This window comes from Buteo buteo, chromosome 1, assembly GCF_964188355.1.
Source record: "Buteo buteo chromosome 1, bButBut1.hap1.1, whole genome shotgun sequence".
Lineage (NCBI taxonomy): Eukaryota > Metazoa > Chordata > Aves > Accipitriformes > Accipitridae > Buteo > Buteo buteo.
Genome location: NC_134171.1, coordinates 10,217,823 through 10,235,054, shown reverse-complemented (window position 1 = coordinate 10,235,054; position 17,232 = coordinate 10,217,823). Strand labels below are relative to the sequence as shown.

The 17,232-nt window shown below is 45.7% G+C and overlaps 1 protein-coding gene and 1 long non-coding RNA gene across 3 annotated transcripts; one reads left to right on the top strand and one right to left on the bottom strand.

The window, feature by feature from the left end:
• Positions 1-1,072: 1,072 nt before the first annotated feature.
• Positions 1,073-10,648, top strand: TNIP2 (TNFAIP3 interacting protein 2). Of its 2 annotated transcripts, none has more exons than XM_075020691.1 (6): positions 1,073-1,573; positions 4,318-4,623; positions 6,542-6,625; positions 7,184-7,465; positions 7,843-7,962; positions 8,459-10,648. In XM_075020691.1, exons 1-6 carry the CDS (start codon positions 1,484-1,486, stop codon positions 8,738-8,740), a joined length of 1,164 nt encoding a protein of 387 aa, XP_074876792.1. In that variant the 5' UTR covers positions 1,073-1,483; the 3' UTR covers positions 8,741-10,648. The 2 variants fall into 2 exon arrangements, with proteins under 2 accessions (XP_074876792.1, XP_074876706.1); XM_075020605.1 differs by having other exon boundaries at positions 1,073-1,963.
• LOC142027106 (uncharacterized) lies at positions 3,393-15,855 on the bottom strand. The gene is made up of 5 exons (XR_012649024.1): positions 15,561-15,855; positions 7,035-7,324; positions 6,468-6,583; positions 4,415-4,554; positions 3,393-3,566 (listed from the first exon to the last, which is right to left on the bottom strand). It is a non-coding gene; the product is annotated as an uncharacterized LOC142027106 (long non-coding RNA).
• Positions 15,856-17,232: the final 1,377 nt, after the last annotated feature.

Genomic DNA, 17,232 nt, shown 5'->3' with positions numbered 1-17,232 from the left:
GCATGTGGTGATTTTCACTTGCTCTGTCATTGGACAGCGTTTTGGTCCAGAAGCACCTTCTGTGATCGTGCTGAACTGAGTGTAATAAGGCTGTGTGCACATATAGAGCTCCGTGTGGTATATGTTATTATACACATGCATACATATACACACAGTAAACGTTATTACAAATAATAACAAAACGTAACCCAGGCTTTATTTTTGTATTGGTTTACAGCTTCTTCCTCCCAAGCCGTTCCACCGGTATGATGACACGGACAAAACTAAACCAATCCAAAAACCACACCGGTCCAGTCTACCATCGTCCCCTCCCGCTGTGAGGCAACCCCTCCAACAGCCGTGTCCTCCGTTAGCAGGTTCTATCGCTACGCTGCCACTAACGACGTCCTCCACCGTCCGTGGGGTGGGTGTCAGGCAGCTGGGTGTACTCCCACCAACTCCGCTCATCTCCATGCCCAATCCCGAGGGTACAAAGACGAGCTGATGACGGGAAGTCTGACGACCGGGAGATTTTGGTCTCTTCGAGGCCTTTTCCTAAGCCAAGCCTCTCCTCAAAACCTGCAAAGCTGTGCAAGCCTCGGAGGAGCGCCGCGCTGCTTTGCCTGGCTCCGAAGCCTTCCCGTTGCTACCGATCCAAGCTCCAACACGCTCTACAGGATTTCCTGGGCGTTTCGTCACCGTTTGCGGGGGCAAAGCCGGGGCAGAGACCCGGCTGCCGCCCCCGGGGTGAGGGTCATGGCGCAGCGGCGGCGTCGGGCGGGAGGCCGCCCCCGCCAGCCCTGACCCGCGGCGCATGCGCCGGCCCGACCACCGCCGCCGCCTCTGTAGAGGGGTGACGGGGGACGAGCGGCCCGGCCGCGGGGGTCGCCGCCAACGGGGAAAGCCCCCTTCCGAGCCGGGAAATTCCCGCCGCGGCTCCTGCTGGGACGCCGGGCTACGGGGCTGTAGCAACGCGGGGCCAGCGCCGTCCTCCAGCCCCTCGAAGGACCCTCGCTCCCCCCCCCCCCTCGTTCCCCTCAGCCACCGCCCCCTCCCTCAGCCCGGACTTCCCCCGTCCCCTCAGCAGCCTCCCGCTCCCCCTCACTCGCCCCCGGGTTTCGGCCCGCTCCCGTTTCTCCCGCCCCGCAGCCCCCGGGCGCCCTCTCTCCTTTTCAGCCCTCGCCGGGGTTCCCCGACCAGCCTTACCCCCGGGGCCGGCTCCCCCCCCCCCCCCGCTGGCGGCGGGGAGGAAAGCGCTGCCCTCCCCCGCGGCGGGGTTCCCCCCTCCGCAGAGGCGGAGCGCGGCCCGGCCCGGCCTGCGGCGTAGCAAAGCGGCGGGGAAGGAGAGAGGGAGGGCGAGCGGGCGGGCCCTGCGAGCCCTTAAAGGAGAGCGGCCGTCCTCCTGCCCCCGACGGGGAAGGCGGAAGAGCGAAGCGGGAGCAGCAGCGGCAACAACAACAACAACAACCGCCCCCGGCCGTGCCTGGCGCCTCTGCGGGTTTATATGCACCTGGCAGCATTACTGCTCGCCCTGGAGAAGAAAGAGAAGGGGCAGCAGCGTGACCGCGGCTCACCTTCCCCGGCCATGTGCTCGGTAAGCGAGGGTAGCAGTACGGACCCCCTGGTGGCCCGCTTCAAACAGGTGGAGGAGACGCTGGAGAAGCTGCACCGGGAAAACAGGAGCCTGAAGAATAAAGTGCCTCGGTACAACGCGCTCTGCACCTTGTACCACGAGTCCGCTCAGCAACTGAAGCACCTCCAGCTGCAGCTGGCTGCCAAGGAGGCGACCATCCGGGAGCTGCGGAGCAGCCTGGCCCGGCGGCAGCAGCAGCCGCAGCCGGCGGCGGGCGGCGAGGCGGAGGCGGCGGGCGCGGAGCCGGCCCGCTCGCTGGTGGAGAGCCTGCTGGAGCAGCTGGGCCAGGCCAGGGAGCAGCTCAGGGACAGCGAGCGACTCTCGGCGCGACGCGTGGAAGCTCTGAGCCAGGTAAAACCGCGAATGCCCTCGCAAGAGCGCGGGCAGGCGGCGCCTCGCCTCGCCCGGGCGAAAGGGTGCGCGTATAGCCGAGGAGCGGCAGCAGCGTGCACGGCGGGAGCCGCGTTTCCGCACTCCGCTCCAGCAAAAACGAGCGATTTCAGTGCAGTGAGCCCGGCGGGGGCTGTCTTGAACGGAGGATGCAGACGTTTTGCATTCAGACTGCTCACTCGCGTTTGTGGAGACAGATGGGGGTGCGCAGGCACCAGCCCCGACAACTTGGTTTCAGTGACTTGCCCACTGTCACGGCAAGCGGGTGGTGGCAGAGCCTGGACCAGAGAGCAAATGTCTTGACCCCTGCAGTGCAATGCTTATCCAACAGTAGTTCCCACTGCATTAAGTTCAAGGAGGTAAACCATGAAGTCCTAAACCAAAAACTTAGCGTGGCATTATGAATCTTCATGCAACTATTTTCACAAGGAGAAGGAAAAATAGTAAAAAACCCTAAATTTGCAAGTTCTGTATTACTTACTGAAGACCCTCCTCTTTATCAGATGCAACATTTTGTTCTGTAAGATAAACAACTGATGCCACTGCTTTTTCTGTTAAAGTGGGTTTTTTTAAAGTGCACTTAAAGATGGATTTTCCTATTGACATTAAGGCAGCACGTTAATACTTGGAGAAGTAACTGGCAAGTCTGGATTGTGAGGAGGTAGATGAGGGAAATCAGTATCTTTCATGACAGGGAAAAAAAAGTCTTTGAACTGCATCCCCTCCCATCCACCACAAGTGCTATTTTTGTTACTGTCATTAAGACTTTCCCACGTTCAGTCTGAAATACTTAAAGAATTTTAAAGCATTTCTTTCTATATGAAGCCGCATAAAGGAATTTCCAAACCCAGAAGCAGTACTTAAAATTGAAACAAGTATTTTTGTCATAAGTAATCTCTTGACCTAATGCTTATACAAAACATTTTCCATGTATGACACTCACCTAAAACACATTTAAAGAAGCTCAAGTTTGGAAATTTGTAATAAGAGGTGATCTTACTGACACTTTGCAGACAGATGACAAACCTGTGGTATCTGAATATATTTTGAAGTCTGATGCTGAATGTCTTTAATCTATAGCAAAAGGGAAATTTAGCACGATGCTGAAAAATTTAAACATCAGTAATAAGAACAAGTACTGTCTCTGTAAGTTAGATACTAATTTTAATCTTTTTAGATAAAAATATTTTATGCCCAAATCAGAAACACTGAAATCATTGTCACTAAAAATAACACCACCAAAAGAGAGACATTTTGTGAAGTCAGAGGCCTACATGCTGGCAAAGAAGAGTGTTCCCTGTGATTTACAGCTCCATTAGCCCTCCCGAAGAACTGGAAGGGTAGAGTCAAGCTTGTACCTGTCTCATGGTCTATGCTGGCATCCAGGGCGTCATTGATTCTGCAGGAGCCGTGCTGCAGAGGCTTCTGTTATCAGCATCCGCTACTTTTTGAGGATATTGAGCACAAGCTGGTTTTGACAACGTCAGGACTGGTACTTCAGATGCATGGTACTACAAAGTGGTTTACCCCAGTCAGCAAGCAAACTTCTTCCTACTCCAAACACCTGCAGAGACATTAACTTAATGCCATGCTGATGATCCCACAGAGCTTCCAATTCAATAAGAATGTGTGGCAACAAGATACACAGTTGTCTCCTAAGAGTATGTCCGACCTGCTCACATAGCTTGGAGAGTCAGCTATGGCCAAAATAGAGTCATTGCTGCCACATGGATTTAATTTTCTGTTTGCTTGTCCTTGTCACTCATCCTTTCCTAGGTGGGAAAGTTGCTGTGTATGCTCCTGCTGCTTTGTCCTTATGACAGTGCCAAGCAATGAATACGCTTCACTGGTTTTTGATAAGATGACTTTCCAGTTCTTTTCTCCACACCACACCCCCCCCTCCCCCAAGAAAATCTTTACTATCTGGTAGTTATAATGCAGGACCAGTAAGCATTTCTCAGTCTCAATAGTTATTCCTTTAATTCATTTCTTGTAAGTTCTATCTTTAGTTTGTGGCTGCTGTCTATCTTTTCATAAAATCTTCCTGAATTTTGGCTGGTTGTTTCTTCATTCTACTGACTAGGAAATGCTTGTATAGCTCTCTGAGCAGTTCTTGATTTTGACTGATCGATCTGTCGGTTCCAAGGTCAAGTGATTATATAGAAATGAGTTGGATTTCTTTTACTTTTTAAGTACTTTTGCAGTGAGTATAGGAACGATATGGCATTACTGCAGTATGGAATTCAGTCTTAGACATATTTTGGCTTTTGAGTTCACTTTGCTTTTAAATAACTTCCCCTCCCCCTTATGTTTAGGAAGTACAGAAGTTGAATCAGCAACTAGAGGAGAAAAACGGAGAGATACAGCAAATGATAAATCAGCCTCCATATGAAAAGGAGAGAGAAATCTTACGACTTCAGAAGAGCTTGGCAGAGAAAGAGAAGGCTCAGGCTACCAGCGATGTTTTGTGCCGTTCACTCACTGATGAAACTCATCAACTTCAACGCAAATTAGCATCCACAGCAGAAATGTGTCAACATCTGGCAAAATGTCTAGAAGAGAAGCAAAGAAAAGAGAAGGGGAATTCAGATGACCAGATACCTACCGAAAGATCTAATCAGGTATTCTTACTGCTACTATGCTTCTTTGAAGTCTTATTAGCTTCTGAGGTGTTAATTACAATGTGATAGTTGTAACTGGGGAGTGGTGAGAAACATCCCTTTCAATAAGTTTGTGTAGGGTGAAAAGACTACCATGGCAAACTCTAAACAATTCCGAGTACCAAAAATTTAGGATGGAAGCAGTTGTCAGTCACTTGCATTTTGGCCGTCTCACTTATGTCATCATCAGAGGCTTTTTTTGGAGAGGAGAGGATCTTGAGAGGTCCCTTCTAACCTTAGCAATTTGATGATTACCATTCTTCCCTGCATATCCAGGAGACTGTACCTTCTTTATACCGCAGCAGGCTTCTGGGCATCACTAGATGGTGCTGCGCTTTTGAAGGTGGTATCTCCTGATTACTTGTTTAAGCAAGTAAATCACAAAACAAACTAGAGGTATTTTAAAGTAGTGTTTATATGAAGAACTCTATAGCACGTGGTCTTCTCAGATCAGGATTTGGCTTTGCACACACAGTACAGACCTATGGAAAGTTGGTTAGGGAAGAATGAGTCAAGGTGTCTTACCTTTTTTTTTCTTTGGCTCTGGGGTTCCCCCCTGGCCTCCCAATGCCAGGCAATATTTCTCTCCAGCAGGGATGTTTAGAAAAATTGTTTCATGATAGGAAGGTGACAGAAATGCTACTGAGGGGCACAAAGGAACACCTGGATTTTGGCGTACTTTGCTAACAGCTGTATGACTTTGCTGCATCACCTTAGCTGAAGCTTTTCAGCATAAGGTAGAGGTAGATCATGTTATTCTGTTTTTCCAGAAGTCATGATGGTTCAGAGTTGTTAGATAATTCATGATAATACCATAAGGAAATAACACTAGAGGTGCCACCCCCAATGACAGATCAGAGCATTGAGTAGGATGCTACAGCCAGTTCTCACAAAAAAAGAATAATTGTGTCTCATGTTCTTACTGCTACGTAGTGGTAATGCTGTGTTTCACATGACCACTCATCTATGCTTTTATGATAAACTATACATCGCTCACTTCGACTTTGTAAAACATCCCACGAGTATTTCCAAAGAAAACTTATTCACATCAAAGTTACCTGTAATAAATAGAGGTTGACCAGATATAAGAAAAAAGTGACTTTTTAAGGGACTTGAGGCATTTAGTATTAATAAATTTTACGTGTAATTGATAGACAGGAAACTTGGTTGACTTTGATATATGTAATAAGTAGCTAACCTTGTACGGTGGGGACTTCCCTGTTGAAGAAGAGAAATTTCAGATGCAATTACTAGCTGATTCTAGGGAATTTTGTACAAAAGAGTTCTATATTACTCACATACACCGGGGGTTTTTTAAGCAGATGTCACAACTGTAAAAAAGGGGTATCATTTTAGTCAATTATTTAGCAAGCAGGGTTTTTTTCCCCCCTCAGTAATTTCTTCCTAGTACTGGCCAAAATTGACAGTAATAACAAAGCAAGATGAAGGCATATCTGTGTCTTTGTCATGCATTCCCCCACTCCAAACAAGTAGTTTCCAAGGAGTTCGTGTAAACTGTTAAGCTCTGTTGTCATCAGTGTAGACCCTCATGCATGTAAAATGTGTGGTATTTTTTCTTGTTACCTTCAGTAGGCTCAGAATTTGGTAAGACAGGTATGTTTTTATGACGACACATACCTATTTAAAAGCAATAGCAAGGTAGTAAAAACCTGAGTATGTTTTTGCTCTGCTTATTAATAACAAAAACTGTAGGCTATACTATTAGTATTTAGAAATATACTATATAGAAATAATATATGTATTTAGCAAATAGTTTTAGAGGAATTAAAAAAAAGATTACTTACAGTTTAACAGCATAGCTAAGTAGCATTTGGGATTTTTATGTTAAAGTAACACTCCCTTTATCTGAAAATTACAGCTTTTAGACAATGAAACTTCACTTCAAGCTCTTATCTGCAACCTGCAAGATGAAAACAGGATGTTAAAACAAAAAGTAGCTCACGTGAGTACTTTCATTCTGTACAAGATTAAGATTTGATTGAGTATTGCTGAATTACAGTAAATTTGGCATAGGTAAGACCTGGTTAATCTAATTAAATGACAGTTTAATGCGAGTCCCAAATTCTTCTTAGTCCTTTCAACATGGCACATTGTCTTTGTTCCCTTAGCTAAGAACAACTTATTACATTGTTTTTAATGTATTGGGGTTTTGTTATTAAAAATACACTGCAGAAGAAAATTTTTGTGTTCCTTCCGTGCATCAGTATTGCACCCCAGGAGAACAGCACCAGGGCCACGGTGACTGCCAACCCCTGCCATTCCATATTACTTAATACCGTCCCTATGGACTGGCGAATGGGGAAGGCTGCCCATGAAGAGCCTGGCTTACAGCACGATAATCTTCTGCTCACCTGTAAAGCGGCTCAGCCACACTCAGCGGTTGAGTCAGCATATTATATTGTCTTTTAGAGAATTTTGGTCCTGCACATATAGACAGTCTGTGAAAGCTTGGAAGTTTTTGTCTTCATGTTCTTCATGACTCTCCTGGGTAATCTTTCAGGTGGAAGACTTAAATGCAAAATGGCAGAAATACGATGCGAGTAGGGATGAGTATGTGAAGCGACTCCACTTGCAGCTAAAAGAGATGAAGTCTCAACTGGAGCAGCAGCATGGCATAGCTTCAGCACAAACGAATTCTGACCTGATGCACAAGGAGATATTCCGGTTAAACAAGCTACTGGAGGAAAAAATGAATGAATGCATAAAAACAAAGAGAGAATTAGAAGATGTGAAGAAGGCTAGTGAAGGAGATAATGAGCGCATACAAATGCTGGAGCAACAGGTCATTAAGTTTCTTTTTCCTAGAGGTGGGAATTCTTAGTTTCTCCCCAGATCACTGAAGTCCCAGGGGGAAAAATGAATTATTTCTTTTGACATTTGCCACTTGTCTTGCCACATTTGGCTATACAGATACTTAACAACACAGATTTAAAGGAAACTCACTACTTAAAGAACTGCATGCAGTTCTGCTGGATTTAATACAAAATATGAAAGGTCTGAAAAAGAAATACAAATACCTTTAAAGTATCAGATATGGTAGAGAACATAATATTGAGATCTTCAGAATGAGTATTTACAAAGGAATCACAGCCTCAACTTTTTAGTCTAACCTTCCAGTGCTCTAATTTATAAAATATTAACATAATAATCATGTTTCAGGTCCTAGTTTATAAAGATGATTTCACATCTGAGAGATCAGACAGAGAACGAGCACAGAGTAAAATACAAGAGCTTCAGGCAGAAGTTGCGTGTCTGCAACACCAACTAGCAAGAAGACAGGTAAGGAAGCAACATCCTACTTTTTCAATTAAACACGTCAACAGGATTCAGGACTAAAATATACTTTTAAATAGACTTTTAAAAAAATTTAGTACTTCTAAAACCATTTCAGCTCAGGGCAGCTATCAAAACTGACATTATTTCATAGTCAGTTCTAGTGGAGATGTTTCCCAATACACATGTAATACCCCTTTCCAGTCTGCTTCCCTTCTATTTTGGATCAACATACTAAGGGTGAATTCTTAGAAGGAAGAGAAGGATGGCCATGACGCTTGTAACAGTGGCATCTTTAAAGTAGCATACTGGCTATATTCTGTGTTTTCTACAAGCCTTCTATTACAACTATATTAATACAACTGCAAAAACTGATGCGTATTTTATTTACAAATCTTCTGATAAAAACATGAGCAGTGTTTCAGATAAAGGTGATGAAATAGTCTGTTAAAGAATATCTTTTTACTTCATGTTTTTCAAGAGCTCTTCTTTCTCTTTCTAGGACTCAAGAGACACAAGTAGTCATTTCAGAGTTCACATTGGTAACCAAAATCATATGTATGTACAGACGAACGTTGAACATCTACGAGGCAATAGCCCAGGCCAAACAGGCTTGAGAAGAACATCTTCACAGTCTGAACAAGCTTCTCCTCCTGCGAACAATGGAAACTCAGGATCTGAGGGCAGGGCACAGGGTGAACTTAGATGCCCTCATTGTATGAGGTTTTTCAGTGATGAACTCAGTGATGAATTCCTCAAGCACGTTGCTGAATGTTGTCAGTGACCACGTGATGTGAAGCGTGTAAGTCGATCACTACTTTATAGACAGTAAAACTCTTAGAAATTAGGAGGATGAACAATATCTACCTCTTATTTGATTTCACCTTCTCTTGGACTGTATGAAAGACTTCAAGATAAAGCAAAGTGTTTTTATGAAGAACTATTTTTAACAACTGTGAGGAAGGCAAGAATAATGCAAATTCTACTACAAACTAAACTGAAACTTACAGTGGTAGTTAGCTTCAGAGTGCAGCTTGACTTGTATTTGAGTCTAATTCTTCACAGCAGTCTGAAGTCTTGTGAAAAAAATTACTGAACTTGAAATTTTCCTCCTCTTCCAAAAACGTAGGCTGAAGAACGGGGGAGAAGCATTTTGGCAGAAGATAGATAGGAAAAAATCTTATTGTGCTTTATCTGGATTAAAAGCGAAAGTATTTTCTTCTCAGTCTACTGAGGCTGAACTTTCAGACATCTCATCTGAAAATCCTTGTGTTCCACTGAAATCAGGAGAAGTGAAGAAAACGTAAAAGGGCTGGTTATTGACTAAAACTAGCCTGTCTTCTTGCACAGAAACAATGTACAGGGATATTTATTTTTTCTGTGCAATAAGTAACTATTTTACACATTTGTAAATGTGTATTTGTGTAATTATTGACTGTATTCCTATTTTACCTAAGGATTATTTTTATAATAAAAGTGGTTGTGCAGTTGTTTTACTACATTAGTAAAGTGGTCAAAAATCTCTCTTTCAGTGTAAGTATTTAAATGTGAAATAGTCCCAGTAACTATACTAAGGGCTAACTAAATGTCATGGTTTCAGATTAAGAGTTATTTCATTACTTCAGTGATAACCAGTGTCTCAGACTATTTTCACATATGTTGAAAAATCACTCCTCATTTACGTGAGGAAGAATGACCTTTCAGATGCATGAGAGCACATTAACGCCCTACCCTACCACACGTCTGTGATGATGCCAGTGCTAGCTTAAACGTCTTATTACCCTACTTAGACTGGCAATAACTTCAACAAATCACAGGGAGCTGTTTTGAGAAGTATCAGAAGTTACAGTGTACAAATGTAACAGAGCCACGGGTTTTTTTTCAGCCTTGGCTCCAAGTGTTTCTCACCATGTCAGAGCTGGAGTTAAGGAGGGGATACAAAGTAAAGGCATACTGCAACCAGGACCTTTCATAATTAAAAAAATTTACTTTGTGTAACAACGCTCCTGTCTTCTGCTTTGCTTCCTTCCCAGTACTACACTTTAGGAAGATTGTGGATATTTTCCTTGATGTTTCCTGTTCAGGATCCTGTTGCAGCCCCAAAGAAAGACAATGGTTTATGCCAATGTTGTCTTAGGTGGGATATTGCCAAAAAAAGATGCATGGGCCATTGCATGCAGTGTGCAGGTGCAATTGTTCTTCTTAATCTAATCTTTAACTGATTGCAAACCTGTAATTGATTACCAACTGCTTGTTCCCAACACAACATGCACAAACATGCAGAGATTTTTATTTTTTTCTTCTTTTTTTAGTGACCATTTTATACATTGCCTTTTAAGGTCTTAGAGATCAGATGCAGCCCACAGAATATAGGCTGAGAAACGTATGATTAAACTTCCTGTGGCATAAGCTAATCTTACTGTTTCTGACTGTTCTCATTAGACAAACCTTGTTTACAGCTTCAGTGTACATCAATACTGTATCGCCGGTGATTGATACAGCAGAATATGGACTTTAGTGATTCACATTACAAGACAGTTACAAACACAACAATAAAGTGAGTTAGATCTTGGCAGTGTTGTTTTTTTTTTATTGCATTGAGATAATCACTGCTTTAATATACATCAGAAGCTCATGCCTGCTATAGATTTCCCCTCTTGTTAATCCCTGTGGGTACAGTGGGACAGACTGACCTACAACTATTAGAAATAGATGCAAGAATTAGATATGAGAATCTGCAGTCTGCAGTACCCAGAAATTAGTAGTACCTATTCTTGTGGGTTAGTGCCCAGTCAAAGCAGAGATTAGTATAAGTCCTGGGAAAGGAGGGCACTTCAGTGCTGGGAAACTGGATATACCTACAACGAGGACCACACTGGACCAACAGGCACAAACAGGTGAAGTTACAGATCATGCACAGATCACAGCTACCACCTAAAGCTGTGCAATAAATGATGACTGGAATTTGAATACCCATGGCAAAAATCTAGGACAGATCTGCTGGTTTTCAGTATAAAACCACCTCACTTCAGAGCTATTTTACTTTACCTTTTCCTACTGAGTTTTATTTTTCTAGCTGGTAAAAAGCCTTACCTATTTCTTTCTTGTTTTGGCTTAACCAAGAAATCGGTTACACACACTATGAAGAACTACCAGTGTCTTACATGCAAATGTTTGTCTCAGATTATAGGGCATAAACTATTCCTCCTAAGAGAACTTGTCTATTACCCAGTGCTTTGACTTTTCCAAAATGACTGGTAAATGTCCTGAAGAAACACTGTAAGATCTTTATATGCCCTCTCCTCGCCAATCAAAGCATACACATCAAGGCATCCCAAGCAATTACCACCACCACCACCTACATTCACAGTTCAGGTTCCTCAACTTGTAGACCAGAATGCATAAAACCTGTCAGCTCCACTGCCCCAACACTAAAGTGAAAGCAGCCATGAGCTCCCAGGATTTTTTTGAACCCTTTACGTTAAGGAGAGCTCCTTCTGGCCTCACACTGGTGTTCTCTGCCACTTGGATGCCCGTCCAAGTTGTGCATGTCTTGTTCGGTTAAACGGTAAAAGTAACCCAGTTCCTTTCCCAAAAGAAAGCAATAAAGGCATATGAGTAAGAAAGTAACTGCATAAAATGAAAGGAACTTCAATAGCATAAACTTTATGAACTTTCATTATCCATTTGTACTACACTTGTTCACTGAAACACACATCATCTGTAAAACTGCAGAAACAAGTCCTCACACAAGAGACTCTTAAAACGATACAGAAAAACTATGTGACCATATGGGACCTGGTTCCTTATTTGCTGTATTGGTAACGAAAGGCATCCAAGATAACTGAACCCTGTTATCAGGCAAAGTTAATGCCCGTTTCGGCTTCTGTAAACCTATCACTGCTGGTGAGCAATGCCCATATTGGAGAGGCATGCCAATACTAGAAGAAATACAGAGGTACCTCTAAGTCCAGGGAGGCTGGGAGGAGGCAGGATAACTGTCTCTTCTGGGACTTGCAGGAATGTGTCTTAGCATGTTAAGAGCTGCCAAGATGTATTTGACCAATTACCTTCATGATTAGTCCATCCCTTCTCCTAAAATTTCTCCCTCATTAAATTACCTTCCCTCAGTTTTGCTCTCCAAACCAGCCAGAGTTCAGACCCAGGACGAGCTCAGAGCTCCTGAGCAGCTGTCTCACCAACAATGAGGTTTTCAGACCATATATCCTCCAAGTGCTAGCAAGCTGGTTCTCATTAGTCCTGGACCTAACTATAATGTATTTTGCTTGGGATTTTAAAGTAAACGCTGTTTACTAATAACTATGCTGGTTGCCATGCAGAAGTAGGCCCTTGGCACACAACCACGACAGCAACTGTGGGCTAGACTAACTCACTGAATCTCAGAAAGTACAACTGGGAGAAGCCTCAGAAGTTGGTCCCCTCCCCAAAAAGCCCTAAGGGAGAGAAGATCAACAATAATGCTGTCTTCTGTAGCATGGGCAGTACAGAGCCTAAAAAGCTTCTCAAATCTTCTGCAACTTTTAAGGTAATGCCTGCTTCCCCCTCCAATGATTTAGGACATCACGTCTTTTAAAACAAGCCTTAAATGATGCCTCAAGATGAAGTGCTCACTAATAATAAAACTGACTACAAGAATAAAAGTTGTTCAAGAATAAGATACCTATGCTCTATGGTATTTTTTTTTAAACTTCCATTTCCTGTGGCTTCGCTGCGTGTGTATATATAGAAAGCAAGGGAAATTCCAAACAAGATGCCACACCATTATACTCAGAACAGCAGTGCTTCTCATTCTAAAAAAAGGGAAGTCTCAAATGCTTTTTCTACAAAATCTATGTGAATTCAAAGTATGCTGTAGTAATATTTCCTAGTACCATGCTCCAGTAGCTACTAGCTGGGGGGGTTCAGCTAAAAACCTAAAGCATGAGAAATACTTACAAGGCACTAGGTCAACCCAGCAGGACCTCAGCAGAGGGATGGGGTTATCAGGTTAAGCACTCCTGCCTTCTCACCCGATGCTGCAAATCACTCGCTAAGGGCAAAGCGCAGCCCAGCGCCCTCACTGAAGTGTTCCCTGCCATGGGCCGTCCTAGCTGGAGGGTCAGAGCTCCAACAAGGTTGGGTGGGGGTTTACAAGGTGCTGCAGCAACTGCTGAAACAGGGGCTCTTGAAAGGCACCAACTATCCCAAGCAGCACAGCCTCCACTCCTGCTGCTGCTCAGTTCATTCTTCCCCTTTCTCTTTAGTACGTCCACATTTTCCTCTTTTTCCTCCTTTTTTACATTTACTGGTAAGAAGCTGTTGGTGCAGGAACTCCTCACAATATGCACTGGATGTATGGCATCCATAGTGGCCCACAGCATCCCTCAGGAACTGGAGATATTTCCATAGCACATGGAGCTCCACTGCGAACAGCACTGAACGATGGCGGGTTACGAGACAGCTTGTTTCTAGAAGGCACAACCTCCCCATCCCCCAAAACACATGAAACGTGTACTTGGCTTAACCACGCTTGTTCCCCTGACTGTCCTTCCCCAGGCCGGTCCTCCAGCACGTCTTCTGGAGACCTGGTTGATGGATGGACCGAGCACCCGCGAGCAGGGCAGCTCTGGCTGCTCGTGCTGACGCCCACCTCCTCAGTGTCACACGAACTCACCTTGCCTGAGGCTTTCACACTCTAATTTCTCAAGGAGTGGGAGGGAGGAAAGAGCAGCGGGACCCAGCTGTGCAGCACTTGCAGATCCACCTCCATCCCCTCCCTATCACCGCTGCACCCTTCTCTCCCCGCCTCCCCCACCCTGCATTCACCCAACCTCTTTGTCAAATCTGTCTTCATACAAAAAGCATGTGTGCGTTTGTTGTTTTTTTTTTTTTTTTTTTTTTTTTTTTTTAAATCGCCGATAGACAGACACCTTCCTGGTTACACGCAAATATCACAGGCGGTTTTTACAAGAGGGGCACACGTGTTACCGGGCAAGCCTGGTGTCTGCCCCGCCAGCTCTTTGGCCAGCACTAGCACACCTCATGCCTTGCTGAGCTGCTGGGTTCCTGCTGCAGCCAGGCTTCCTCCAGCCACGTCCCAAACCTCCCCTGCACAGCCCAAACCGGCGTGGCTGAACGGGACAGTGGGTTTCACAGCTCAGCGTCCTGCTCCACAGCAATCCGGACTTGGGCGATGCCTGGCGTTACCTTCTCTGCCGAGACAGGAGCCCACGCCGAGGCAATGGTGCCTTGCTGGCACGGAGGGCAAGGTGCCAACCTGTGGTCTCCCTCCAGCTGTGCCCCTCCGCAGCCCTCCCTGGGCTGGGCCAGCTGCGGTTCGTGCGAGCCAGCCACCTGCGCCTGCCACCTGGGCCGGGAGGAGAGCCCCAGGCAGACATACCAGCTCTGGGAGCAGCCCCACTGTGACTAGTCCCGCTCAAAGCCCTGGAGATTTTCCTGCCCGGTGAGAAGCAGGTCTCAGACCACGCTACGGGGCAGGGTCTCCATCTCTCTCGGGATGCACGGTGGGGGAAGTGACAGGAGCTCAGATCTGCTTGGACTAAGCAATCCCAGCTCATACGAAGGGGAAAAGGAGTTAGGAAACGAGCTCAGTCACCCACAGAGGAATCAGCCCTTGTTCTGACCATCACCACCACATCTCAAGGAAGCACAGGCATCCAGAGAGGCATGCAAAGGTTCACAGACATTCAAGGAAGAACATAACCTACCAAGAGAAAGGGGGACTTGGTGGGTTGTGAAGTGACTCATACACACCACAGCTCAGCACAGTCTAAAAGAGCATCCTACTCCTCCTTCCCACCGTCTGAACTCGCCCTCAGTAATGCAGATCTCATTTAGTGGTTCTCAGCCCCTCTTCCGACCTCAGCACTGAGTACCTGCTCCACCTCATGCAAGGCCCCTTCTTACCTCCCCGGGTGGAAGGACAGAGCTCTCCCATGTGCCACCCCTAACGACAGCTGGCAGACCAGAACCAGATATCTCCGGAGAGAAAGGGATCTTCCTTTGATCCTAGCTGCTGTGATAAGGGGCCTCTCCACCCTCCACAAAAACCAGTCCTAATTTGATCCCTAAACTTCAGTAGTGGTTGATCCTTACCAGCAGGAACATCTATTACCCACGAGACACACCTCCTGGGTGCATTTTTGGAACTGCTCCTTGAGCATTGACTGCTCTGCGCTGCCAGAGCCACCAAGCAAGCCCCATCAGAGACCTGGTGTAGGGTCCCTAGAAAACAAGAGCTAGAGCAGTTCCCATCCTTAATGGCCTCCGAGACTTCTTAGAGCACTTTGCAAAAGCCCACCTCTGCCACCCCTCACACGTGACAACAGGACAGTCAAAGCAAAGACCCAGAGGAGCAAGAGCAGCACAGAGGTGAGCGGGGCAGAGGTCCACCAGCAGCTGCATCTTCCAGACCCTCCTTACTCACAACGTGACATGACCCCTAAAACACGCCATATTCTCCAGGCAGTTAAGTGATGCACTGAAACAGCAGCTGTTACACACACGCGTGGTGGGCACATGAAAGGACGTGTTTTTAAGGGGGGCATCTTTCCCCATGTTGGGGTACCTCCGTGCAGGCCCACCTGGGAACAGCAGTGGGGAAGGTCTCCTTCCCAGCGACAGCTCTCCAGCAACGCATGTCCTCTGCTGCGAGGCTGGCAAACCTTCACCTGGGAGGCACAAGTTGCACCTGTAGTTGAAGATCAAACAGATGCCAACTGTGAATGTACATGAGATGAGTCTTAGGGTGCGGACACGTCCCCTGTCACACCAGCGATGAAGCAGAGAAGTGCAGGAAGTCTGTCTGTCTGTGCTTCACTTCTGCACAACACAGAGGAGGGGCATCACACCAAATGCAACTGCCTGGACAGAGTCTAAATGTTGTTAAAACTTACATCTATCAATGGCAGGACTGGGAAAATGTAAAAGTCTTTTCATTTACTGCAATTACAAAATTCATTAAAAAGGGTCACGGTGATCTACTTTAATGCTCTTAAAACAACAGCCTCCCAGTTACCAGCATTCATTTGTCCGGGATGCTCTTCGCTGGGTGAGCATATTGAGAGGGGAAGAGATGAGTCCAGAGCACGTGAAAATCCTACAGAACAGCAGCTACAGCCTGCAAGAAGAGCAAGCGAAATCCAGACTAACCTCATCACTACAGACCTGCGTCCTGAGAGCAGCTTTTAAACAGGAAGCCGAAGCTCACACTACCAGTAATTGCAAGGTCAGACCTACAATTAGCCATGAAAAACAACCCTCTGAAGAGAAGTTGAAGGGATATAGATGAAGGTAACGTGGCATTGCCAGGGAACGATTGAGGAATGCAGTGGTTTGCAGGGAATTTGGAACTTGGGTATAGCAGGCAATAGGCATGCGTGTGCAAGTACACACGCTTCTCGTGCTAAAAAAAGGGATTTTAGCCTTTATTAGAGGGTGAATGATGCAAAAGATGCTCTGCCTCTGAGCTTGCACCTCTTGTTTTTTTATGAAGCAGAATTTTGACAGCTCCCCTGTAACTCTAAAATAGCTTTAAAACCACAAGTTACCTCTTTTAATAGGACTGAGGAGGTCAGGCTCTCTCTCTCCCCTGAGCAGTCCACTTACTGATCACCAGACTCACTTGTGCCCTATTCCAATGACACTCAAACACAATAACAGTTCTTGGGGCAGGACCCAGAGCCCATGACACTGGCCACCCTATTTGAGTGCCTCTAATCACCAAGACACACAGCTTGGCCTCAAAAGCACCATATGATTGCCCTTCTTGCTCCTTCAAGTACCTCTTGTATTATAAAGAGTGGTCATCAAAAGGCACTTCATCTCCAGAGGTAACATCACTTTCCCACCTGCGAGGTTTTACACCTTTTCAGGGCAAGTCTTCATGCAAGAAAGATATTCCAGAATATACAGGACACAGGTTGTGCCCAGTGGTGTGCTGGGACTGAGGGGAGATCCTCGACAGCCCCAACGATTTGTGCCACATGCAAACCAGGAATTCATCTCCCAGCAGAGGGAACAGCTCTGCAGCACTTGCCACTGAGCAGAGAGAGTCTGGAAAGGGGAGTAAGGTGGAATTTGTTTGAAAGAGACACAGAGGCAAAGCAGTGGACTAGACCAGGGTGTTTTAGAGACAGTTCTGTGCACTAAACTGATCTTTTTAGATGAATCTCTGTGGCCGAGACTAGGAGCCAGTGTGGGGTGCAGGCAGGCTTTCCCCTCCCACACGAGATCCATCCTTTGATAAGCAGATGC